The following is a 20,221-nucleotide window of genomic DNA, read 5'->3' on the forward strand; positions in this document are numbered from 1 at the left end:
AACAACGCGACGTTAAGACAAAGAAGAGCCCAGAAAATGTCACTTAGAAAAAAACCAAAAAGACTCAACAGCTCTGAAGTTTATATGCACATTTAACCATGAGTCCAGTTTTTTAAAAAATGCAACATTGGGCTGGCTATCTAGAGCCAGGCAGGGTGATTCTAAAATTCATAGAGGGACTTCCCTGGTGGCAGTGGTTAAGAATCCGCCTGCCAACACAGGGGACATGGGTTCGAGTCCTGGTCCGAGAAGATCCCACATGCTGTGGAGCAACTAAGCCTGTGTGCCACAACCACTGAGCCTGCGCTCTAGAGCCTGCAAGCCACAACTACTGAGCCCACGTGCCGCAACTACTGAAGCTCTGCGTGCCTAGAGCCTGTGCTCCACAGCAAGAGAAGCCGCCGCAATGAGGCAATGAGAAGCCCGCGCACTGCAATGAAGAGTAGCCCCCACTCACCACAGCTAGAGAAAGCCCACGTGCAACAGCGAGGACCCAACGCAGCCATAAATAAATAAATGGATGAATAAATAAATAAATAGCATTCATAAAGAAGAACTAGCAAGCGACAGAAGTGAGTCAGCCCCGAAACGCAGGGCCGCTGGCCGCGAGGCATCGAGCAGGCCAGGTCGCGATGCCTGGTGCAAACCTCCGGGGTGCACCTGGCGGCACAGACCGGCCGAGGGGGGACAGTCAGGGCAGAAACGGACGCAAACAGACCGAAGCTCCGTGCGTGATAAAGGCAGAGTCTCAGACGACTGAGGAAGAGGTGGGCTTTTCAATAAACAGTATTGAACCATGAGCCATTTGAGGAAAGTCCGATGGGGCCCACTCCTTGTGCGGCACTCCAGACTAAACTCCCGCGGAAACACAAGTACGAGCCTTTCTAATTGTGACTTAAAATCTAGAAGCAATAAAGGAAAATATTGACAAATTTAACTACGTAAAAACAACAACAGGGCTTCCCTGGTGGCGCAGTGGTTGAGAGTCCGCCTGCCGATGCAGGGGACACGGGTTCGTGCCCCGGTCTGGGAGGATCCCACATGCCGCGGAGTGGCTGGGCCCGTGAGCCATGGCCGCTGAGCCTGCGCGTCCGGAGCCTGTGCTCCGCAACGGGAGAGGCCACAGCAGTGAGAGGCCCGCGTACCACACACAAAAAAAAAAAACAACGACGACGACAACAAAGTTTCCACATGACAAAAATCACAGCAAGCAGTGAAAACGGCTGCCAAGCTGAGGCTGCCGCTTGCATCTTCTGCGTCTGACGGAGGACTGGGCTCCCTGCGTTAGCAGCGTTCTCAAAGCCCACTAGGAAATGGTCAAGAGACACGGACGGAGGTTACTGGGGAAATGCAGCACTGCAGGCACACAAGAGGTCACTCATTTTCAGAGAGATGCACGTAACGGCCCCACCCGAGGCTCTGTCTCTCACCTGTGTTACAAAGCCCAGCGTGGCGACCCTCCCCAGCTACGCGGAAGCAGGTGCTCTCATACCGTTGGTGGGAGGGAAAACGGGAGCCCCCAGGAGAAATTAAGTTAAAAAAAGAAAAAGGTGAGGTGTAGAAGCGTGGTTAGAGTGACCTGTTTTGTAGGAAAGAAGGAAAATAATAATATGCACTGTAGGTTACCTGTAGAAGGAATCGGGGAAGCCGTGGATGGGACCACAACTCCCCTGAATTTGCCTTTCAGATGGTTTGGCTTGAACCATGTGAAAGTTTTATATATTCAAAAATACTATTAAGAGGGAAAAAGCATCAGAGCCTAAAACTGAATACAGAGAGAAACCATCAAACTTGACTGTGTAGCAGGACCGCTCACAGAAGGGGGTGCCTTCGCAGAGCACATGACCGTACCTCCGCGTACAGCGAGCCGTCCCTCACCCAGCAGGTGCGCTGCTGGTCGAGAATGCGTCCTGTAATTGTGAACACGTGTGAGTCGTCAGGCAAATTTAAGCAGTAACTATATTCAATGTTACCAGGATTTTGGGACTAAGAGAAAAATGATGCAAATATAAAATAACAGAGGTTAAGGGGGAAAAAACCCTAGAACGTAAAATTTGAATTGGAAATAGCAATATACGTCAGGGATCTTTAAGTGGGCATACATTTCTCAGCTCCGTCCACTGACAGGGCTCAGGAGCAACGATGCCCCCACAGGAATGGGTACACGGCCCCCCTCCAGGGGCGAGGGCGAGACACGGCAGGACCAGGACCAGGTGAGCCTGGGCCATCTCAAGCGTCTGACGGGAGAGGAGGACGTGCTGGCATCTGGGAGCCGAGGGGTGGGTCGCCCTGAGCGTCAAAGAACAAAGAATGCAGCGCTCTGCCGACAACGACGCACACACGTCCTCCGTGGGGTTCTCGGGCAGGCGCAGGTGTGAGCGCCCTGGCCTCCCCTGCGGCCCAGGCCGCGAGCAGCCCTCAGTGCTGCCCACAGGCGCTTCCGTCCTGCGAGGGATCGCCTGCCCTCCAAGAGGCACCCTGGCAGCCACAGCAAGCCGGCCAGGATGGCAACACCAGTGCACCTGGACTCGCTCCCGCTGACGCCACTGCAAACAGATCCACAGGTGGGACCATCTCCCGGACAACTGGCCTGGACTCCGAAAGGTCAGTGTCCTGGGGGAGAAGTGGGAACTGTCCCGGATCCAAAGAGACTGAGCGACCCTCATAGCTCTGAGAACCTGAGCCCACGAAGCATCTTCTCGGGATGGTCTGAGGGGACAATGTGCTGTCACCTAGCACGTCAGCCACCTCAGCTGTGCAGGAGACTGTCCTTACTGTTGAGATGCCAGAGCATCTAAGGGCGAAGGGTCACCTCAAACCTCTGCCACTCGCTTTCAGATGCCTCTGGAAAACGATGGCCATGTGTGTGCTCCACCCACCCGTCAGCATAAACACGCACACGGACACACACGTAAACCTCCAGGGAATCTCAGTGTTTACTGCATTAACCTTTCAACTCTGCCACATGTTTGAAATTTCTCATGATAAACATTTGGGGGCAAACACTGTCTATACTGAAACTAACCTCACCCGGAGCCGGAGCCTGCGGGGAGGACGCTGGACCCCCGAGAAGCCCCCGTAGAGGGGAGGCTCTCACTCTCCTCAGTTTACCCAGGAACCAATGGGGTCTCTCATGAAACTGGACAAACGGTGACTCTTAAATGCAAGTGGATGGGAACAGGGCCGAGAAAATGTAAGGCGCCTGTGAAGAGGGGTGTCTGGGGGGTGCCCAGGGCAGAGCAGCCCAGAGGAGAAGAACAGAAGCAGCTGAGCGGTGCCGGGCAGAACGGGCATCAGAGAAGGGTGCACAGACGCCTCACAGTGCACGGAGAAAAGCAAATTAGCAGAACCAGCTCCATGCGCGTCAGGCCGTGCGCAAAGCCAGCTCCGGCCATCTGCCCCGACGTGGGCAGCGGCTCAGCGCTGCTCAGCGGCATCGTGTTTCTATAGAGTTCAAAATAAAATAAAAGAACACCCACCTTGAAGGCTGGCGGGTAATCTTTAAAGACATCCATGATTCTCATTACGCTGAAGGACAGGTACCCCGAGGCCGTGAACAGCAGCGGGGCCGCGAGGCTGCAGATGGCTATCAGCACCTCCACCTGGCGGGAAGCAGACAAGAGTGGGAGGTCGGGGTCTGGGAGCCACTGCCTGGACAGAGGGTGCCGCCCGGCAATCACACAGCGGGAGTTACGAGCGGCGTGTGTCTGCGTCCAGCCTGGGGCACCTGCTGAGTTTCTGTGCTCCGTCTGCCCGTTAACTCAAAGCTCACCACGTGTCGCGCGAGTTTTCTCAACTTAGGCGCAATTCGCTCTGTTGATAACATAGCACTTAGGAATTGATGGCCTCCTCCCAGTGCCCTCTGACCTGCTCCTGCGACCTCCCAAGGCCCTCCCGCCTCGGAGAGCCATGGCTGGCCCAGAGGCCACGCAGGCCCAGGTGTCGGCTGAGCTCAGCACCAGCTCGGAAGCTCACTTGGGCCGGTTTAGCGACTGTCACTGTCCGACATGCACAGCCGGACAGGGCGCCGCCTCTGCTGAGTCCCAGGAATCTCTCCCGACTCTTATGCCAAATGGGCCGTTTCTGCTTACTTCCACAGACAGCCCCGCCCTCGGACAGTCGCAAGGCCCCCTCAAGCCCGCAGCCTGCAGACGCCCCTCAGATGCTCGCCCCGACCCCGCCCAGCCCGGCAGGTCGCTCCGCGGGTGCCTGGAACCCGGCCGGGCTCCACCTACCAGAGATCTGCTGGGACACTCTGCCGTCACATGACTGGCAATGGCACTTGGAAAACACTAAGAAAAGGAAAAAGAAAGGCTTCAGAGATGAGAGCCCAGCAAGTCAGATCCCAAACGTGTACTCTCCCGTTCTGATTCGGGCCATCCTGGTCGCCAGGAGAGCCGGGGATCCGTGCAAGAGAGGCAGAGCAGCCTGGAACCCACACACCTGCTCTCTCAGGTGCGGCACCGCCCCCAGATGCTCGTGTGCGTGTCTACTGCTCCGTCTCGATTCAGCACCGCACCGGGGAAACGTGACACAGACTCAGCAGCTTTGTCCGAGGCAGGGTCTGTGTTCCAACTTGCAATTGTCCCGACGATGTCCTGGTCCAGCTGGGTCTGTTCCCAGCTCAGGACCCAGTCGATGATCACGCTTCATGTTTCTTGTCAGTTCGCTGGCCTCATTGACGGGGAGGGCTCAGCTCACGCTCAGCGGTGCCACCTTCACGATGCCGCATTTCTGGAGGGAGCGCCAGCTGGCCGCTGGCGGGCTCGGCTGGGCTATCAGACTCAGGGCCCCTGGAGACACCGCGCCCCTGCCCACCATGTTTGACCACTGGGGGCTCCTCCGTTGGACCAGCATTCCTGTCCCTTTGTAATCAATAAATGCCTTTTCCCACTTATTTTAAGGAGCTTGATTTAGTTCTACACGATTCGGGCAGAGGGAAGCTCAGGGGAGCACAGGGCTTCCTCGAGGTTGCTGAGTGCTGGGCCCAGCCCCCTGCCATCCATCTGCCCCCCAGCCGGGGGTCCAGGTGCCCAGGGGTCCGCCGCCCCAGCCCAGCACAGCCTGCTGGGCCCAGGTGTGTCCGGGCCCCAGTTACCCATCCACACGCCCACAGAGGAAAAGGAAATGCCCAGGCCCTTGGTGTGGGAGCACCAAGCACAGGAGCCTGTGGTTTGGGGGCATCACGTGACATGTGGAAACTCGGGTGTGCAGGGGCCCATCGCAGCTGCTCCAAGCGGATGTGTGGCCCACACCCAGCCGGCAGCACAGCCAAGGGGGGCCAAAGCCTGGGGGCCGTGTGTTCCCCGGGCCGCATTTCAGCTAAACGCTAAACAACATTAAATTACGTAAGTCAACTCGGACTTACTTATACAAGGATGAAAGGCCCACGTTTAGAACAGTGACCGTGTAGTCAGTAAGCACTTACCAAGCACCAGGTGCGGGGCTAGGCATTTACGGTAGTCGTATTCAATGTAAGATAATATAAATGTATTACGTTTTAAAACGTATTATAAAACAATATGAATGTTATATGTTATAAAATAATGAAACAAGTACTTTTCAGGGAAACTAATGCAAAAAATATAAAATACTAATAGCAGCTACCGCGTCCCCGGTGCCGCAGTGGATAAGAATCCGCCTGCCAATGCAGGGGACACGGGTTCGAGCCCTGGTCCGGGAAGATCCCACGTGCCACGGAGCAACTAGGCCCGTGCGCCACAACTACTGAGCCTGCGCTCTAGAGCCCGTGAGCCACAACTACTGAAGCCCGCACTTAGAGGCCGTGCTCCGCAGCAAGAGAAGCCACCACAATGAGAAGCACGCGCACCGCAATGAAAGAGAAGCCCCTGCTCGCTGCAACTAGAGAAAGCCTGCGCGCAGCAACACAGCCAAAAATAAATAAATAAATTTATATTTAAAAAAAATAATAGCTAATCTGAGGGAGTAAACAGTATCATGATTACAAAAATACATCTGTATGAGGTACTGGTATCCTCAAGCCAGTTTAAAATAATAATAATAATAATACCAGCTAACATCCCGACTCATTTAATCCTCGGTTCCCAAATCGCCCTGGTCTGGGGCCCACGAGGACCTGGGAAGCATCTTGCTCGGCCCACCAGCGCCCACTCCCCACCCCCACCCCTCCTCCCGCTGCTTTCCAGCCTGACTGCCCCAAAACCGAGCTCAAAGGCCGGCCACACTGACGAGGGCCACCCAGGGTGTACTCACGGCCACTAAGATCCAAAAGAACGTCACCGAAAGGTGCGGGCCTGAGATGGCGTCATCCACATTCAGAGCGATGACCCCTCCAAGGATGGCGGAGACACCGGCGATCACCTCGATGACCTGGGGGCAGAGAGTGTCACCCAGGGGAACGGGCAGGCTCCCCGGGGTCCCTGGAAGGGGGCGGGGGTGCAGGGGGTCCTGTGAGTTCAGGGCAGAGCATCAGGGCACCCCGTGCTGAGACACTGAGGATAACCTCCAACGGGATATCGAAAACGCATATTTCCAACCCAAATTCGTGGGAAAGGGAAGGAAGAAGCTCCTGCCAATTCAAAGGAAGGTGGGAAAAGGCATAGAAAATAGGAAACAAAAAGATGGAGAAATAAATATGAAAGTGTCAGGAATTGCGCTCTGAGTGAACCAGCTCAATTCAAACGGCACCAACACTCTGTACAGAAACTGCCCAGATGTAAGGACAGGAAGAGCTGGAAGAAGAGGGGAAGACACACAGGGAAAATATTAACCGAGAGGTAACTGACGTAGTTAACAATATATGTTCTATGGCAAAAGCCACTACTATAGAGAGCTGCTCGTAATGATTAAAAAAAAAAAAAAAATGAAGGAAGGAAGGAATTCTAAACTTTCGTGTACCTAAAAACCCAGGCTCCAAAACTCTATGGTGAAAAGCTACAGAATTACAAAGACAAATTGATAATGCCCACAGATTGGGAGGTTTTTAACAGATCTTTCAGTAATAGAACGAGTAGACTAAAAGATTCTGGAGAGGACGTAAATGAGTGAAAACACAATTAACATATAATTTATGGACACATTGAGAGTAAAAGGGGGTGTACTGTCAACCAGGACAGTTTATGTACCAGGGACACGCCTACACCATATTTATCTAGTACTCCCCCCACAATGAAATAAAATAAGGAGAAAGAAAAGCTTTTCTTACGGAATAGGATTTCAGGACCCGAGCAGGAAATGTCACTTCATACAGAATGTTGGTGCTCTCCGAGATGGAGCCCTGAAAAGAAACAAAACCTCATCACTGGGGTGGCCGTCCGTCCAGGCCGTCGCTCGGGTGATGGTCTGAAACGTGAGCATCTGGAAGACGCTCCTGGATCTCCAGGCTTCGGCGCAAAAGCTCAAACACGGACCTTCTCGTTGCATGTGAAAATGTGTTTGATTGCTGAAGTCCTAGTTTACAAGGTGATACTCTAGGCGGACTTGGTCTCTGCGTGTAACACTACTGGGGGGTGGGGGTGGTGTTACTTGGTCAGGATCAGGCTACGGAGGAGATGGTGCTGCATCCCCAGGTTTGCCTCCCTGGGGCCGTTGGCCCCTCGCTCCGCAGCCGGGTCTGCGGTGCAGCCGTGCCTCAGGCTGGACCAACCTTCTGCTTGCAGTGCGCCTCGCTGGACCGCGCAGAGATGATCACCGTGGCTGCCATGAAAAGCTCCAGCAGAAGCAGCAGAATCAGATTGAAATTGATCTGCCAAAGGAGAACACATGCGTCTGTAAAACCGGCTTCTTCACTTTCATCCCGTAAACGTGGACAGTCCACGAAGGGGCTTAGACGCCTCTTCAAAGTCTCGGCAACTTTTCTGTCCAGAGCCAGATGCCAGGCACACAGATCTGACTCACATATGTCTTTTTGTTTGTTGGTTGGTGGGTTTTTGATTTTAAATTATTGTTGGCTCAAGGGCTGGATTTGGCCCTCGGGTTGTAGTCTGCCCTGATCTCAACCTTCCTTGGTGTTTGGTCTCTCCTGGGTATTTACTCTAAAGGGATGAAAACTTACGTTCACACCAAAACCTGCCCACGTTTATAGCAGCTCTGTGCATAATTGTCCCAAAGAGAAAACACCAGGGGGTTGGGGGTTACGGAGCTGATGCACGTCCTGACTGTTGGCAGTTACAGAAATCCATGCCTGTGTTTAAATCCACAGGACAATACACCAACAAAGTTGATTTAACTGTGTGATATAAAACCAACCAATCGGGAATCTCCTGGCAGTCCAGTGGTTAGGACTCAGCACTTTCACTTCCGTGGCCAGGTTCAATCCTTGGGCGCGAAACTAAGATCCCAGGCAGCGCGGCCAAAAAAATAATAAAATAAAATAAAACCAACCAATCGAGAGCCTCTATGGGCCTCTCCCGCCACCTGCCCCAATCACCTGGGCAGCCCCTCCGCCCTGAGCCCACCGAGATTATTCACGCTGGCAGGTCTGAGCCTGCTCACCCTGCCTCACATCTCCCCCTGCAGAAACCCAGTGAAGGCTCCTGCCCACGTGTCCCCTCTCCCTGCCTCCTGACCGGCCCTGGGGCCCCCTCCTCTTGGGATCTGTGATAAACTGTCTTTGCAGTGGCAGTCGTCTCCTGATCTCTTGGCCTCACTATACCTTCAATGATGATTTTTTTAAAATTCTACATTTAAAAACAAATGCAACTAATAAGTTGGATCTACAGAATTGTACATGCAAAATAAAACATAGAATTTTCATTCTTTTGTAGCATTTGTGTAACACTAACAAAAATTGACCATCTATTAGGCAACAAAACAAACCCTGGTAAATTCTGAACAATCAGTACATTATAGGTTGTACATTCTGACCCTAATGTAGTGATATTAGAAACCAATAATAAATGGGTGACCTTTTAAGATAATTCCACACGTCTGTTTCATCAGGGTTCTAGGCAGAGACTGACAACCAGAAATACAAAGTGAGGTTAACAGAGCAAAGCCAGTTCTTCGAAAAGACTACTAAGAGATACGATAGAGATATAAATTACATTTCAGAATGAAAAGGAGAAATAACTAAAATATTTGGCTTGAATTAAAAACGGTGAGCAAGATGAACGACTATAAACTAATAATTTTGAAAACCTGCACGATATAGATAAACTTTTGATAAAAATATAAAACCCAAAATTTGACACAAGAAGAGACAGAAAACTTTAACACTAATAAGGAAAGACCACCCCTCACCAACAGCCCCGGATGGAGAGGATTGTACAGGTGAGCTCTACCATACTTTCTAGAAGCAGCGACTTCTTATCATATCAAGGTTTTACAAAAAACAAAAGAGAGGTGAGAGCTGCCTCGTTCATTTTATGAGACCAGTATAACCCTGGTTCTAAAACCGGACAAAGGGGACTTCCCTGGTGGCGCAGTGGTTAAGAATCCACCTGCCAATGCAGGGGACACAGGTTCGATCCCTGGTCCAGGAAGATCCCACATGCCGCAGAGCAACTAAGCCCACGAGCCACAACTACTGAAGCCCACGTGCCACAACTACTGAAGCCTGCGCGCCTACAGCCCGTGCTCCACAGCAAGAGAAGCCACTGCAATGAGAAGCCCACGAGTAGCAACAAAGACCCAAAGCAGCCAAAATTAAATTAAAAAAAAAAAACTTATTGGAAACTCTTTAGATACAACCTATTTAAAATCAGGAATAAGCCAGAGAGCCCCACGGTAGCAGAAGTCCTGGCCAAAGCGATAGAGCAAAAGGAACAACAGGGTTAGACTGAACAGGAGCGTTTAAACTGTCGTTATTTGCAGACGATAGGGTGACCTACATAGAGAAACCAACATAACCTACAGAAAACTCGGAGCATACGAGTCCAGCAAAGCTTCCAGACACAAAGTCCACTTATAAAAATCCTTTTTTAAAAACCAGTACAATATGAATTAGGTCTAAGTTAACATGTGCCAATGTCAGTCTCCTGATTTGACCGTGTAAGATGCTCTCATTGGGGAAAACTGGATGAAGGATACACAGGAATGCTCTGTACTATTTGTGCAAATTCCTTCCAGTCTCAAATATTTCAAAATAAAGAAAAAATGAAAATCAGTAGCCTCTCTCTGCACTAGCAATAAGCCATCTAAAAATATAATTTAATAAATAAGACACCATTCATACTAGCAACACATCTGTGAATCATCTAGGGATTATCTAACCAAGAATGCTCAGAACTTTCCAACCCTAACAAAGGACAGAGATGATATGAGTCAGTAGAGAGACGGTCTATGCTCTCAGTGGGATGACTCCACGGAATAAAGATGTCACTTCTCACAAAACTACTCTGTAAACATCAAGGAATCGTAATAGAATCCCAGCTGTATTTTTTGAGGAACTCAATAAACTTATCCTGAAATATATTTGAAATAGGAGCTGTCAGCTATGAAGAAGGAAGACAACTGGAGTCACAAAGCCACAATACAAAGCGTGGCGTCGAGCAGCTCGCGGGGGAACTTGACACACGGTGTGGCAGCAAGTGCTGCGGCTCACAGGAAGAGACCCCTGATTTCGGACAAGCCGAGGACGGGAAGGAAGCCCAAGAGGGCAAACACCCAGGAGGAGGGGCTCAAAAGTACTAGTGATCGGAGAGTGTGACCTGAGGTGACAGCAAGCCACTGTCACCAGACGGGAAAACGGGGGCTGTTGGGGACGCCAAGTGCGGGAAAGGCTATGGGACCGGGCGGCCTCCCGCTGGCGGTGAGGGTGTGTCCTGGGCTTAGCTGAATCCAGGTGGACTCACGCCCCTCCCCGGCCTACGAGGACCCCGAAGGCATGTGCCCACGTCGGCCCAGTTGTGGAAGGGGAGCGTCGGAGGCCGCGGAGCTGGATCCTTCCCTAAAGAAAGCGGGGCCCACGGCGGACCTGCAGCAGCCCGGGCAGGGGTGGCAGGTGGGAAAGAGGGAGCGGAGACTCTACAGCGAGGCCCTGCGTGGCTGTCCCCAGGGCGGGGGTTCAAGTCCAGCGCCCGGCTCCACAGGGAGACAGGGGAGGGGAGCAGCCCCTTTCCTGAGCGGCCTCACGCTGCAGTTTCCTGTTTCACCATTTGTGACCTTGTGTCTGGACACCGGTGGTCCTGACATCGTGGTCCTGGGGTCCTTCCACGTGTTTAGGTGTCTGAGCTTCGTGTCCTGCACATGACCTGGCTGGACCTTCGAGGTGGCAGGAGCCTGAGGGTGTGGCTAACGGCGGGCTCCGGCGCTGGGGCCTGGGCTGGGGGACGATGCGGGTCCAGCTCCAGGGGAGGCCACTCAGTAGGAGGAGGCTGTGAGCATGAAGCTTCATGCGGGGAGGCCCCCAGTAGGAGGAGGCTGTGAGCATGAAGCTTCATGCGGGGAGGCCCCCAGTAGGAGGAGGCTGTGAGCATGAAGCTTCATGCGGGGAGGCCCCCAGTAGGAGGAGGCTGTGAGCATGAAGCTTCATGCGGGGAGGCCCCCAGTAGGAGGAGGCTGTGAGCATGAAGCTTCATGCGGGGAGGCCCCCAGTAGGAGGAGGCTGTGAGCATGAAGCTTCATGCGGGGAGGCCCCCAGTAGGAGGAGGCTGTGAGCATGAAGCTTCATGCGGGGAGGCCCCCAGTAGGAGGAGGCTGTGAGCATGAAGCTTCATGCGGGGAGGCCCCCAGTAGGAGGAGGCTGTGAGCATGAAGCTTCATGCGGGGAGGCCCCCAGTAGGAGGAGGCTGTGAGCATGAAGCTTCATGCGGGGAGGCCCCCAGTAGGAGGAGGCTGTGAGCATGAAGCTTCATGCGGGGAGGCACCCAGTAGGAGGAGGCTGTGAGCATGAAGCTTCATGCGGGGAGGCACCCAGTAGGAGGAGGCTGTGAGCATGAAGCTTCATGCGGGGAGGCACCCAGTAGGAGGAGGCTGTGAGCATGAAGCTTCATGCATCTTTCACAATTTCTTCGTCCATTTGTGCGCTTGGGGGGCACCACCCTAGGTGATGGACGTTGGATTATCTGTTTTGGTTTGGAGTTTTTGCCACGATCCACAGGGCTGCTAGGAACATGCCGCCTGGTCACATGCATGCGTGTCTCTCCAGGGTTTGTGCCATGGGGCTCCCCAGTGTATGTACTTCTTCAGAAAGGACCTGCAAATTCCAGACTTTTCCACAGAGCCTGCAGCAGCGCGTAGGAGCTGTCGGATGTGAGGGAACCACCCTGGGCTCCCGCCCGTCCCGACGCTGGAAACGGCATCTCCTGTGGCTTTCATTGACCTCCTCTTATTACGAGTGTGGCTCCTCCGAGCTGCGCGTTGGCGCTGTGGCTTCCTGCTGGTGAGCGCCCGCGTGGTCCCCTGCTGCCCTTCACTTTCTCCCAAGGCTCCTCATGTACCCTGGGACCGGCCGGCCACTCCAAGAGAACGCGTCCCCTTCCGTACAGAGTGTGCTCCTTGTGTCTGCGGGACGACTGGCCGCGGCTTCGTGGTGGGCGGGCCGGGGGCAGGGCCCCCCCAGGTTGGTCACGGCTGTGCTCCGGGCCGGGGCTGCGGCCGCGCACGTGGGGCTGCCTGGGCCGACTGGTCAGGGGCGGCTCTCCTGTCCTGCTGGGACGGCTGTGGGGTGCGGGTGAGTCCCCAAACATGTTCTTCAAGGGGGCTCCACCCCAGCCCTTGGTCACCACCTAAACCTGCTGGGTCCTGTCTGCAGGCGCACTTGCTCTGGACCCACGGGACAGGCGCCCACTTCTGCATAGGGTTTCTTTGGTAAAGAAGCGTCATAATTCTCAGCGAGGCTTTATGATTTCCTACAAGAGCCTCCAGACTTTTTGTTAGGTTTATTCCCAGGAACTTTATAAAATGATATCTGTAATTAAATAACATTTTCCAAAACCTCTGTTTCTGGCACAAACAACTGTTTTACATTGATTTTCACATCCAGCAACCATGCTACGTGGGCTTAATAATGCAAATGTCAAGAAAGGAGAAAATCGTCTCTTCTGCAGAAGATGGCAGCACAGGTGCTCCTTTCAGATCCGCGTGTCTGCCCATTTTGCATGCCCTAACACACCTGGCTGAGATGTCCTCGGGCCACCACATCCTCTTCCCGATCTTAAAGAAAACGTGTTGAACACAGAGCAGAGGTATCTCTGATCAGGTCCTGTTTCCTAGAGATGTTTTTTCTGCTGCATTGTAATTTAAATGACAAGACTCTTCCATTTTTCTTAACGGAACATAAAGTAACAGGGCAACTTATGTCAGCAGTATCGCAGATCTGATGAAAGATGTTATTACATTACTGTTAATGTTTAAGAACTGTTGTGAAAGAGATACAAAAATCAGTGAATTCGTCCACTGAAATCAGTGAAAGCGTTAAAGACAATTCTTTTCTTCGGAAGCCTAAATGAAATTCTCAAACTCAAGAGCTACGATACACATCTCCGGTGTAACTACCCAGCAGATAGCTCACTAACGCCAGCTCCGAGCCCACAGGGCTCAGCAGACACAGTGGGACCAGAGCCCTCGGCTCCTGTGACCCCAGGAGGACCCACGTGGCTTTCCACGGACTTACATCTACTGCTGACGGGTTCAGTACAAGTTTGCATCCAAACCAGATCAAACACGTCGTGGTGACAGCAAACGTGGACACAAACAGTATCTGGAAGTTGGGAATCTGGAAAACAAGACAGGAGGGGTTTCGTTCTCCTTTGTGTGAGGAAAGAAACCAAGTGACATTCAACCACATAACTGGGCATTCATCACCCATCCCAAGGATGGGGCACCTGGAGTCAGCTGGGGGGATGCCTGCAAGCTCGGGCCCCTCCGCCCTCCTGGGGGCAGAGGGAGGGGGGTTGAAGGAAGCCCCACGGCGCGGGTGCAGGGCTGCAGAAGTTGCGGACAGAAGGCTGGACTCACCGCGCTGACGTTTCTCCTCCAGACAGCAAAGCTCACTATGGCTGAGGGGATGCACTGAAAAGAGAGAGCAGGTGAGCGTCCCTGCTGGTCACCCTGTGTCCTGAAAACCCACATGGCCCGAGACATGTCCCCCTCCATCAGACGCAGTGGTCTCTCTCGACGCTGAAGGGTGCTGGGTCTTTCAAAATAATAATTCTGGAAAGAGTTTTAATTGTTCTGATGATGAAAAAGACACCGAAATGAAGACTGTCCTAGCTGGACGCGCTTAGAAGCAGATGTAGCTTCCTGTGGCCTGAGACCAGGCGCGTCTTGGTAAGAGTCACGCAGAAAGGGGAAACCATCTGCGTGTGAATGAGCAGAAATGCTCAGGGGCCCCAGAGCCCCCGGGGTCCTCGTCAGAGGTCCCCACTGCGTCCCTGGAGCCGAGGACAAGGGAGAGGGCCAGCCTGGGCTCAGGGCGGGGCGGAGTTGGGGGGCCAGCCTGGGTCCCGTGGGCCGTGCCGGTGTTGCTCTTGCAGCAACGGGACCTCCCCGCCCAGACCCTGCAGTGGGATCTGGGGGCGGGGGGCGAGCCCAACAAGGGTCGGATGGGGGCTGGGCACCGACGGAGGACCCAGTGGGACCACCTGACTGGTCTCCCTAGCCCGTCACCCCTGGGGGTGAAGGACGTAACCGAAGATTTTGCTGGGACATCAGCCTAGGTCAGCATGGCTCTGGAGCCATCTGAGTCAGAGGTCAGAGGTCCCTGTGACCCAGGGCTGCTCCGGTGGTGAGCAAAGGGCCACCTAGAAGGTTCCAGAGAGAAGGGCAGGAAACGGGTCAAATTCTTTCAAGGGGTTTTCTTCTAAGGGAGTGGAGGCTGGGCAACCTGTGGCAGGGGGTACACGGTAAGGGCAGCTGCATCTGTCTTGTGTTTTCAGACTTTTGGGCATGCTGACAGGGCTGGAACAGGAGAGCAGATAGGCGAGAGGGCCCCCCAAACCCCAGGGGATGTGCCCTGTGCTTGAGCTGGTGGGAGTCACTGGTCGTCTCCCCATGAGGACTGGCGGCTCCCCAGGCCTTGGCTCTGAGTCCAGAAGTAGGTACAAGCTTCTGGGAGGGGTGAGGTGTGGCCCCCAAATCACAGAGGGGCTTCCCTGCCGGCTCATGGGGCAGCCGGGGCAGTATGCCCCTGCGTGTTGGAAATCAAAGTGCTGTTTCTTGCTCTGGAGTCTGTGGGGTAAGATAGACTTGCCTCATAGATCATTTTCAAAAGCAACAGATGCTATTCGAAGGCAAAGTATAGGAAGAGAGTTTGAATGAGGAGCGAGTGACAGCAACGGGTAAATCTCAGAGCAAAAAACCCAGGTGCATAACCTCAAACATCAGTGCTGGCACAGGACTGCTACTCACTGAACCTGCAGCACAGCGTAGGTAATCCATCTCCAAAGGAAACACGTTTCCCAGGTAGAGGGAAAAGCCCGAGGTCACAAGCAGGCAGCTCTGCAAGACAGCAGCACAAATTCGGTGACGACACAGTCAGGCCTGGAGACGCGGAGGCTGAGCAACAGCACAGTCAGGCCTGGAGACGCGGAGGCTGAGCAACTAGCCCTCTGACCACAGCTTAACTCTGCAACACCGACATCCCCGCCTGGATCCCGCCAGACCTCCTCCCTGCAGGACGGCAGCCGCCCACCCTCCCCCAGGGCAGGTTATGGGCATTTACACTTATTTGGGGGACAGGAGACTCTGTCAAAATTCAAAGCAAGAAATGGCGGCTCCACTCCCCAGAAAACGCCTTCACCCCACATGTGCAATTTCAGGGGCCTCGGGGCCCCCCAGGTCCAGGCACAGAGCCAAGCACACAACCCCATCCTGCTCAAGGCACCAGAGATGGAAACTCACTGCACAGGGTGAGGCCACGGGGTCGAAGTCACTGGTATAAGGTCACTCAGACCCGGGTGTGGGCAGAGGGCCGTGTGCACCCCATGGAATGGGGGCACTGGGGCCCGCGGGCCCGGGGGGCGGGGGAGGCCAAGGCGCACCCCTCAGGGAGAAGAGGGCAGCGGGATCAAGGGCTGTGGCCGCCGGATGCTGCGGGCAACAGAGTCCAGGACCTGGGAGTGAGAGGAGGCTGACCAGCCGCCCACCGCCCACCCGGGGGCTGGAGGGAGGAGTGACCTCTTCGACCCACACAGTGGGAGTTCCCGTCTCAGTGGCACAGGGTAGCGGCTGGGGAGAGGGTGGGCAGGACCACCAGGGTGCCGCGGGGCTGGCCCACAGAGCCCGGGACCCAGGGAGAGGCAAGACCCCAGCCCGGATCCTGGACCTCGGCCCCTGGCACGCTGACCCCCGAGCTCCTGCCCACAGAGAGGTGCGTCCAGTGGCCAGCCCAGGTGACCGCGCCCGCTTGGGCCAAAAGGGCTTCTTCTGTTGTCCAAGTGCTTATCCAGGCATATCGGAAGGGAGACGTCCCAGGACCCCAGGCAAGGTCCCCTCAGGCCTGCCCCCTCCTCCCTGCTGGCCCTGTCCCCTGGCCCCTCAGCCTTCCCTGGTCCCATGGCCCTGGGCTCCTGCGTCAGGACGCCGTCCTGCTGTCCACCCCCCAGAGGCCCCTCCTGAGAGTGTGGCCCCTCCTCCCCACCACTGCAGACCCCCAGGAGGTGAGGGTCGTGGAGGCCGCCCTGGTACAACACATGAGCCGGCAGGCTCAGTGTGGGCCCTGGGCTGTCCGACCCCTGCCAGGACACAGAGCCGCCACGGCCCAGAGGCCAGCAGGGCCAGCAGGACAGAGCCTCACCAGCTGAGGAAAATAACTCAAAGAGCAGAGCGAACAAGCACATCGGCACCCGTGAGTCTCTCAGAGGCAGAAGTAGCCCGGGGCTGCTCCTCCCCGGGCCATCTGGGAACAGCACCCAGGCAGCGGACCCCGGAGGGGACGGTGTCTCCGTGGGCCTGGCGCGGAGCTGCTCACCCCCATCAGCACGGAGAAGACCCACGTCTTGTGGCTGAAGCACGGGGGCAGCCTGGAAGACAGCTGAAGGTCACTGGGCTTGGTGTCCGGGGCGTAGCTCCCCGCATCCGGCCGCCCGCGCTCCAGTGGGGGCATCCGGTCGTAGCCCAGCTCCTCCCGGGCCATGGCGCTGCCGGGGGGCAAAGGCTGACATTAGCGGCCGCAGCGCTGCACTCACCACGCCACCACTTATTTGTGATAAGATTACAAATTTCACTTCTGATCACGCTGAAAAAACTCCCAAAGAAGTGATTTTCAATAATACTTATTTTTAAGTTGTTGTCAGTAAAAGAGATATCATTTGTATAGAAGTACTGTAAGAAGAAAATAAGCAGTTAATTCCACAAGTGCATAAAATCACGTTCCCAGGAAAACGAACCTGAACAGTCTAGATTCACAGCAGGACTTCAGGCTTTAAGCGCTTCGCCCTCCCACCGCCCCCTCCATTTCACTTCCACTGGCAGCTCCACTTATGAGTCTCATGATGTGCTGGCTACTCCAAACTGGACAAGAGATCACAGATGTGCTCCACACGAGGGTTTCCCGTCTGCACACTTACCTCTGCGGCGGTTCTGGTGTGGGAGCGCCGGTCTCTGGGTGAGGGGCTCCTGTTACCGAGTCACCCTGCCTTGGGCGTCCAGCAAGAACTATTCACAGACAGGACAAAAGCCTGGCAGAACTGCACTTAAGCCGGGCAAGGAGGACCGCTTCCTGAATTTCAATGAGGTCATGAAGCGAGGGATCCTGGAAAGTTCTTGGTGGTTGTATAACTGCTGGCCCAGAGTTCCGCTCCATCCTGCGCCAACCCCGCCAGGAGCAGAGGGGCCTCGTCAGGTCCCTTGCAGGCAGACAGGTTGCAGGCGCTGGGGTGGGCATCTCAGAAGAAGAGGTGTACCCGAGTGCAGAACTGCACCAAGCACAGGATCCTGGCGGGCCGGAGGGCCGGGTGCCTGTTTTGGAAACAAACATTTTTATCCAAAGCCTTATTCTCCATCCTTTCTGGCAGCCCTTTTCCATCCCCTGTGATCACACAAGGAACACAAGGTCTCACACATATTTGCGCTCAACGTGGCTGACCTGGCCCTTGAACTGCTTGGGATTCTGACCCGCGGGTTCCTGTGGGCAGCGCCGGGTCCCGCTGTGCCCTTTCTTTCTGCTCACCAAGCAGAGGGAAAGGACGGGAGGGCACTTTGCCCAGAGACACTGGCGCCCCACAATTACAGCACCAGTCTTTGTGCTCACAGGAGCGCTTAAATGGCTCAAACCAAAGCATTCTGCAAAACTGCCTCCTCAGACCACAAGCCCACATCAGGCTTGAGCAAAGGCTTCAGTTTCCCATCATGGGATGCTCTGTTGTCTTCGTTTATCAACCAATCAAGAAGGATTAGAATTAATTTTCACAAACTGTGAAGTCAAGAAGGGATTTTAAATAGATTGAAAAACCTCCCAAACCTCCTTATTAACTGTCTTTTAAAGCAGTAAGTGGAACTAGCAGGAAATGTCCAACCAATGGAACTCTTCACTTCTCTGTTTGAAGAAAAGCATTAAGCAGGTTTCACCATTTCTGTGCCTTTCCAAAGTTGTTCTCTAAGAAATCAAACAAGCTGCCTTGAATTAGAGATCGTAGGACAAACCCCGCCCAAAGCGTCCTGGGAAGAACTTCCTCGTTTCTTGCGGCAACACTAGTTTCTAGAACAAGCCCCGATCCCTCACACAAACCATGGTTCCTCAAGAGTGCTTCCTCTGTCTTCCACTGCCGAGGTCCCGCTCATGCTTCAACATTCACCTCGCCGTTCAGCAAACATCTGCAACGTGAACAGGGCAGGCCACGGTCCTTCTCACGTGGAGTCCGCAATCTAATGGGGGGACAGGCGCACACAAGAAGAATAAATGGGTGTGTTCTATGGTGACGTACTTGACTCTCTCTGTGACAGCAAATAAGTCCAGGGAGGGGATGAAGGTGCTACCTGGGGAGACAAGGCAGGCCTCACTGGGAAGGAGGCGAGGCGGGCAGGGAGCAGAGTTGCTGCAGGTGCAAAGGCCCTGAGGTGGCAAGGCTGGAGGATGGTGGGCACGAGGATCACATGAGGTAAGGTGTAGGTGAGGCCTCCAGGGACAAGGCACCTGTGGACATGGAGACAGGCTTGGCTTTGACTCTGAGATGGACTTGCTCGGAAGCTCTGGGCAGAAGAGTCCAGCTGGGAGGAGCACAGGCTGCGGGGCAGCAGATGAGAGCAGGTCCTGGCGGGGATGGAGGTAGAGCGGTGGGGGTGGTGAGAAGTGACAGGATTCTCAATAGACTTTCACAAGCCAACCTGATCTGCCGTCCCAGCGACGTGGGGCGAGGAGGGCAGGAGCTTGGGAGACGGGAAGTTTCTCGGCCTGAGCGGTGCTGCTGGAGCTGCCTCACCTGGGATGGAGAAGACAGAGGTCAGGAGTTTCGTCTTGATGATGAGGCTGAGGTGTCTGTTGGATGTCAAGTGGATCTGCTGATGAGGTGGAGTGGAAGAGTCCAGAATCCAGGGGACGTTTGGGCTGTTGGAATGGGAGGGGCAGCCCTGTGATGTGGAAGCTCCCACGCACGTCACCCTGGCTCTGGCACCCTGCAGGAAGCCCGGCCCAGCTCCCAGCCCCCGTGTTGCACGCTCTTGTTCTGGGACGTCTCTCCCCACTTATCCAATAACTCCCCAGGGCCTTTCCCACTTCCTTGTGTATTCCCAGCAATGAGCCCAAGACAGGGACTTAGCAGTGTTTCGTATCATTTAAGGAACAAGTATCTCCCCACCTCTCAGGAAGGGGTTGTAATTACACTGTGCATCTACGGAGGGGCGAGGCCCAGGCTGTCGATCAGACTGAGGGATCTGACCCAGGAAAACAAAAACATGCCCATCAAAGCTAAATTGGACCCCAGCCAACAATACCAGGATACCCGTGGTTTCCAACAGCACATGGAACATTTGTGGAAGGAGACAAGGAGGAAAGCCTCGATACATTTTTTTAAATTAATTCATCCAAGTTTCATTGTCTGACCATGACAACATTAAATTAGAAATTATTAACAGAAAAATATCTGCAAAATCCTCAAATATTTAGAAACGAAACAATATACCGCTAAAATAACCCCATGGGTCAAAGAAGAAATCACAAAGGAAATTAGAAACTGAAGGAAAATGAAAATACAACACGTCAAATTTTGTACAATGCAGCTGAGTCGGAGCTTACAGAAATGTGCACTTTTAAACACTTATATCAAAAATGAAGAAAGTTCCAAAATTCATTATCTAATTTTCACCTTAAAAAGTTAGAAAACTACAAATCAAAGTAGAAGAAGAAGGAGGTGGAGGAGGA

General features: G+C 54.1%; 1 protein-coding gene across 1 annotated transcript in view; it reads right to left on the reverse strand.

Annotated features, from left to right (window-relative positions):
• The window catches only part of MLC1 (modulator of VRAC current 1), a 63,502-nt gene extending 45,935 nt beyond the window's left edge, over window positions 1-17,567 (reverse strand). The window contains exons 1-10 of the mRNA XM_067698452.1: window positions 17,433-17,567; window positions 16,835-17,003; window positions 15,274-15,363; window positions 13,882-13,935; window positions 13,538-13,639; window positions 7,628-7,726; window positions 7,187-7,258; window positions 6,235-6,351; window positions 4,236-4,292; window positions 3,480-3,602 (exon numbers count right to left, since the gene is read on the reverse strand). Of these exons, the coding sequence (XP_067554553.1) occupies window positions 3,480-3,602; window positions 4,236-4,292; window positions 6,235-6,351; window positions 7,187-7,258; window positions 7,628-7,726; window positions 13,538-13,639; window positions 13,882-13,935; window positions 15,274-15,363; window positions 16,835-16,999 (879 nt within the window). The 5' untranslated portion in view covers window positions 17,000-17,003; window positions 17,433-17,567. The remainder of the gene's footprint in view (window positions 1-3,479; window positions 3,603-4,235; window positions 4,293-6,234; window positions 6,352-7,186; window positions 7,259-7,627; window positions 7,727-13,537; window positions 13,640-13,881; window positions 13,936-15,273; window positions 15,364-16,834; window positions 17,004-17,432) is intronic.
• Window positions 17,568-20,221: the final 2,654 nt, after the last annotated feature.

Source organism: Pseudorca crassidens, chromosome 11 (genome assembly GCF_039906515.1).
Source record: "Pseudorca crassidens isolate mPseCra1 chromosome 11, mPseCra1.hap1, whole genome shotgun sequence".
Classification (NCBI taxonomy): Eukaryota; Metazoa; Chordata; class Mammalia; order Artiodactyla; family Delphinidae; genus Pseudorca; species Pseudorca crassidens.